Source organism: Papaver somniferum, chromosome 6 (assembly GCF_003573695.1).
Source record: "Papaver somniferum cultivar HN1 chromosome 6, ASM357369v1, whole genome shotgun sequence".
NCBI classification, from domain to species: domain Eukaryota; kingdom Viridiplantae; phylum Streptophyta; class Magnoliopsida; order Ranunculales; family Papaveraceae; genus Papaver; species Papaver somniferum.
Window position 1 is genome coordinate 19,742,893 of NC_039363.1, and position 6,000 is coordinate 19,748,892.

General features: G+C 38.1%; 2 protein-coding genes across 3 annotated transcripts; both read left to right on the forward strand.

Moving 5' to 3' along the window:
- Nucleotides 1-981: 981 nt before the first annotated feature.
- LOC113285523 (lysine histidine transporter-like 5) lies at nt 982-3,873 on the forward strand. 2 transcript variants are annotated; one of them, XM_026534395.1, is made up of 9 exons: nt 982-1,205; nt 1,318-1,513; nt 1,721-2,104; nt 2,202-2,607; nt 2,694-2,799; nt 2,967-3,058; nt 3,162-3,230; nt 3,337-3,453; nt 3,578-3,873. In XM_026534395.1, coding segments are annotated over exons 1-8 (1,353 nt in total). In that variant the 5' UTR covers nt 982-1,204; the 3' UTR covers nt 3,436-3,453; nt 3,578-3,873. The 2 variants fall into 2 exon arrangements, with proteins under 2 accessions (XP_026390180.1, XP_026390181.1); XM_026534396.1 differs by having other exon boundaries at nt 3,583-3,873.
- A 385-nt stretch (nt 3,874-4,258) lies between these two features.
- On the forward strand, nt 4,259-5,410 carry LOC113290605 (F-box protein At3g07870-like). The gene has a single exon (XM_026540194.1). It carries the CDS (start codon nt 4,259-4,261, stop codon nt 5,408-5,410), a length of 1,152 nt encoding a protein of 383 aa, XP_026395979.1.
- The last annotated feature ends 590 nt before the right edge of the window (nt 5,411-6,000 follow it).

A 6,000-nucleotide genomic window follows, 5' to 3' on the forward strand; every position in this document is an offset into this window, starting at 1 on the left:
AGCTCGTGGAAGAAGCGAGGATAACCCTTCGTATTCAAGCTCAGGCCGCGGCATATGCCGAAGACCTCTGCGTAATGGGCACAAAGCACAAGAAGATAAGATTACAACGGAACCTCAGAAGTAGGACCCACGTTCCAACCCTATAAATACCCCTCTCCACTAAGAGAGAGGGGGCAGACCATTTTGGAGAGCAATTAGAGGAGAACATAGGAGAGAGAAATAGGAAGAGTAAGTAATCCCCTACTTTCGCAGACCTATGTATATTCTAAAGTCATTCGACTATCTTTGTAACCATTCAACACATAGTGAAACACCAAACCCCGTGGATGTAGGCCTTAGTGCCGAACCACGTAAATCTGTCTCATTTACATTTCAACACCTTACATTCAGCGTTAAACTTCATATGCTTTATATTTATACTTGATCCTCGATTTATTCCTTTATACGAACATTATTTATGATAATATTCGACTAGACAATGACAATCCCGAAGGCTTCGAGTCGATGAATCGATATAATCATCCCGTTATGCATACGACGTACAATTCTAGAATTAGGATATATGCGAATATGTTTGTGAACACGTAGGTGGGTTCGTGATATATGTGTTCACAATAAGTAATGAACTCCAGTCCACTGTAACCAAACATACCAAAAAGAGTATGTAGACGCTTCATCCCAACAGAATTATTTTTGCTCAAGGGTGAGTGATCAAGATAGCATGTTACCGGAAAAGTGCTGTGGGGGGTCACTTGCCCCATAAGATTCCCGAAATTGGTAAACACCCATATATTTTCTAAAGATTCGCAGTTATAGAACTAATCTCCTGACCTCCATGCAATTTTATATCCATATATTTTTCTTTTACTCATTCCTCGCGCCTGTTGTTCTAAAATATATACTATCCGCAAAATTCGAGCACTAGTAGTATATATACTCTTGATTATATGGTTGTAAAAATACCATGAGAACAAAGATATTATGGATATATGGGTCTAGAATGTAGTTTGGTTTTAGGTCCGTATCACCCAACAAAAAACTAACTTCTTTTTTTGTTTGTTACGACCATTATCTTTAAACCTCACTAGTCATCCATATTTGTAGGATCTTTAGTTTCTACTTAATAAACAACGAATATAGCTGGATTAGTAAGTTAATCAGGGTTCTCTTTCTGTTAACATATTATTCATTCTCTAATTATCAGAGTAAGTGATCCAAGTATTACTCGCAATCAATACACTCTTAATGATTTCCTGTTTTAATGAGCCATTGCAATAACCAAATTAATGATCTTGGTTTTCTTTGTTTAAACAATAGTGGTGGATCAGAGAAATATAATGTCAGATGCAACGAGCAGAGAAAGGACTAAACAAACCGAAGAAGAGCTGAATAACTGGCTGCCGATTACTGCAAATCGAGAAGCCAAATGGTGGTATTCTGCCTTTCACAATGTCACTGCAATGGTTGGTGCTGGTGTTCTTGGATTACCTTACGCCATGTCCCAACTTGGCTGGTACGTATATCTTTTTCTATGCGTCCTTAACAAGGACTTCTTCACATTTGATCAATTACGTGATCCGTGCCTGATTTTAAATCCAGTGTTTGATATTATTTTTGTTTTTGAACCATGAAATTTTGAAGGTGATATTCATGTTACCTTGACATGCATATAGTGTTTAATTTGGGTCTGCAGTTATTTAACGTTTAATATTTGTCACAGGGTGCCAGGAATTATTGGCATAACATTGTCTTGGTTGATCACATTGTATACATTGTGGCAATTAGTTGAGTTACACGAAGACGTACCAGGGAAGAGATTCGATCGATACCCTGAACTTGGCGAACATGCATTTGGCCCCAAGTTAGGATACTGGATCGTCATGCCTCAACAACTTGCTGTTCAAGTTGCAACCAATATCGTTTACATGGTCACCGGTGGAAAATCATTAAAGAAGACGTGGGATTTGATGATTCCACATCTGGCTAATGTTAGAAAAACTTATTTTATCTTGATTTTTGCTGCCGTTCAGTTATGTCTTTCTCAAATTCCAAATTTCAATTCACTGAAAGCTATCTCATTACTCGCTGCAGTCATGTCCTTTAGGTAGACGATTCTTCTTTCTTCTTACCTTTGTTTTTTTTAGCTTTTTGGCGTGTTGATGTTAAATGTAGCTAATCAAGAGCTTATAATGTGAATGCAGTTACTCAGCAATAGCTTGTGTCACATGTATCATTTTCGGTGTAAAGAACCATCATGTAAGTACACCGAGTTATGCAGTACGAGGAAAGACAACAGCGGGAATAATTTTCGATGTTTTCAACGCCATTGGAACTATCGCATTCTCATTTGCAGGACACAGTGTAGTTCTGGAGATTCAAGCAACCATACCTTCAACACCCGAGAAACCGTCAACTAAACCAATGTGGAAAGGTGTTGTGGTCGCATATTTGATAGTAGCCCTTTGCTACTTCCCAGTTGCTATCGCAGGGTTTTGGGCATATGGTAATGCGGTTGAAGATGATGTTCTCATCTCTTTAGAACATCCTCCGTGGCTGATCTCTCTCGCTAATTTTATGGTGTTTTTGCACGTTGTTGGCAGCTGGCAGGTGATCATATATCGAGTAAACTTAATGGTGGTTTAAATTTCAGTGCTTCATTATGACCTTAACTAAACTAACCTTAACAAGTTCAGGTTTTTGCTATGCCCGTCTTTGATATGCTGGAAGCGTACTTAGTGAAGAATTTAAACTTCACACCTGGTACTCCACTTAGAATCATTGGTCGAAGTGGATATGTTGGTAAGCGTAATGCACAGCTATAAGTTCTCTGTAAATACATGCACCCATATAAAATCGACAAAAAATTATTTGGACTGCAGTTTTATGCCATGGCCAGTTCCATACTTATACATGAATCTTGATGGAGACTAATTTTGTGCATGTCCTTTCTTTGCGGGTACTTGCAGTTATAACTGCATTCATCGGCATCTGCATCCCTTTCTTTGGCGGGTTGTTAGGATTCTTTGGAGGACTTATCTTCGCTCCTATTTCATATTTCGTAAGCCTACTTGTGATCTTTATTATTTACATAATCGTTCATTTCTAGGACATTAAGCTTGATTATATATTCATGGAGTTGAGGGTCGTTTATTTGGATGCAGATTCCTTGTATCATGTGGCAAATCCTTCGCAAGCCTAAAAGATGGAGCTTCCATTGGTTCGCTTGTTGGGTAAGCATTTCGCAACCTATGTCGTAGTTTTATACAATGCAACCATACAAAAATGTTCTCTTCTATTTATTGATTCTTTTCGGTTACTGTCTATTGATGCTTTTAGATATCCAATGTGCTTGGCGTGTTTATCATGGTTCTTTCACCAATCGGAGGAACTCGAGAAATTGTTCTTTCATTCAAATCTTACAAGTTCTTTTCTTAAGTGCATTACCTAACAGAGGTAAAAAAGCTAACCAAAATAATTTCTGTCACAGTACTTTAAAAGAATAGTTTCATGATACGCATTAATGCGAAATAATGTGCAATTTCTAACACTCATACAAATTCATCTTGTGAATTGCTAGGGAAGGTGGATCTCACTACGAGTGTTCATCAAGAAGGATGTCTCCAGATTGGGAACGATGCTCAGAGCCTCGAAGAACAAATTTAGTTTATGCCGAACATTCTAAGCTTAATTTTATTTACAGAGCTTGAGAACCTTTTGCTAGGCCGTAATAAGACTTTGCATAAACTTATTTTTTTTGTTTTGTTTCCCCTGTAATAGGTGAGTGAGTTAGGTGGAGTGCAGCATGGAGGACTGTTTCTATTTTTTCAAGTTTGTTAGTTTGCGGAATTTTCAAGTTAGTTATTACTCTGCGCATCTCTAATTCAGTATATAGTTGAGGGTTTGCGATGAACGTGTCAGGTACAAGGCTTCTTTTCGAGGAAGCTGTGCACGGCTGCGCATAGGCCTGCACATTGTTTACTTAACACGCCTAAGAAACGGGAATTTGTTTGGCATTATTAGAATGGAAGTCCCAAAATCTGGCCACAAATTGCAATTGGAAAAAGGTGAAGTTTCTGCCACCACCTACTCTTACTGCAATTATTAGTCAAGAATAAAATATGTAAATTCGTACCAGCTGGTACAGAATATGTCAAAGACACAGCATCGTGTGATGCACTACTTCATTTGAATTTCTTCATCTCCAGATTCAAACCCCATTTCTCTCTACTGCTATTACAATTTCTGAGAGGGTTTCATCATGGGAAGGTTCAACATTCTCCCAAATGATATTATGCTTGAAATTCTAACTCGTTTACCAACTGAATCTGTACTGAACTGCAAATTGGTGTGCACGACATGGAATAATCTTGTTCATCATCATCCATCGTTCTCTCAGCTGCACTTGAATCGTCTTCTTATTTCTGATGCATATGATTCCGGTAAGTTTAGGTTTATTGTCTTAAGTCGTGAACGAGGGATTATAGAAATGTCTTATGGTGAGTATGATGATGATGATTGTCATGATACACTCTTTAGTAGAATTACAATGATAAATTTAAGCTCTCCATTTGTGGATTATTCATTTGTTGGCTCGTGCAATGGTTTAGTTTGCTTCAATGCATTGATTGAAGACGAAGGTGGTTATATATATCTGTATGGACCTGCGTTTATCTGTAATCCGATCACCAGGGAATATATAATCCTTCCAGAATATGAAGGACAGTACTGGTGGACTGGATTCAGTTACATTCTTTCGACCAATGAGTACAAAATTGTTAGGGTATACGAGTCAGGCGGAGACTCAAATGTCGGAATTGTTGAGGTATACACTCTTGGAAGTGGAACTGGATGGAGAAATGCAGGAACCATGGACTTCGATATGAATAACGTTACCAACCGTGTTGGTGCGTTCGCAAATGGCGCTCTTCATTGGGCGGACGAAAAAGGAACCGTTGTTCTTGCTTTCCATCTGGCCGATGAGAAGTTTAGCGAAATTCCATCACCACCACCTTGTTTGAGACGAGCTGATGTTCCATATATTGAATATGAAATGAAACTAGGAGTTTTAGGTAATTTTTTAAGTGCTGCTTTTTATTACGATACTGGTGATTGTGACATATTGTTACTCAAGAAGAATAAAGATAACAATGAATTCAGTTGGAGTAAAGAGTTTAGTTTTGGCAATAAAGAATTAACCACGGAAATGACACCGGTTGTGTTAACAAAGAGCGGAAGGCTTGTGTACTATGGGTGTGGAGAAATATATAGTTATGATCCAGAAACTTCATCTGCCAAAGTGGATCCGTGGTTTGGCAAGTCTATTTCTCAAGTAATTCATCACAAGAATACTTTGGTTTCATTGAAAGTGTTAGGAGAAAAGGATACAAAAACAATGGAATCTAGTGAGTGAACAACTGAACAAGCTCAAAACCTAAAGACTTTTGCGTAACTTTTAATTTGAGACTGACGGGGTTTTATGTTAACTAACCCCTGTAGGACCGTGTTTCAGTTTATTTTCTTTTTTTTTTTTTCAATTAGAATTTGCGAAAATATCATAAGTTATTACTCTGCGCGCCATATCTATATATCCAGTTAGTTAAAAGGTTTGAGATGGATTTGCTAGGTACAAAGGCTTCTTTTTCAGCAAATCAAATTCCATTTACTTGCGTACATTAGGGAGCTGTGCCTTGTGGTTGCGGCTAGGCCCGCACTTGACCATAACACAGCCAAAAAGGGAAGCTCTATTGTGCCATTTTTTAAGCATAATTAAGAATTGCGAGTCTCAAAAATTGGCACCAAGATAAAACATGTGAATTAAGATAATTGGTAATGGATTATTGAAAATCGGATGGAAAAACCAATAAATTTGATGATTTGTTGAATGCGGTCGTAGATTACACGCGTGCTTCATGAATAACCGCGCGACGGCACCATATACATTGGCGTGTGATCCAAAACCTAGTGCTTTTCCTACAAACGCCAACGGACGTAGTAAATCCT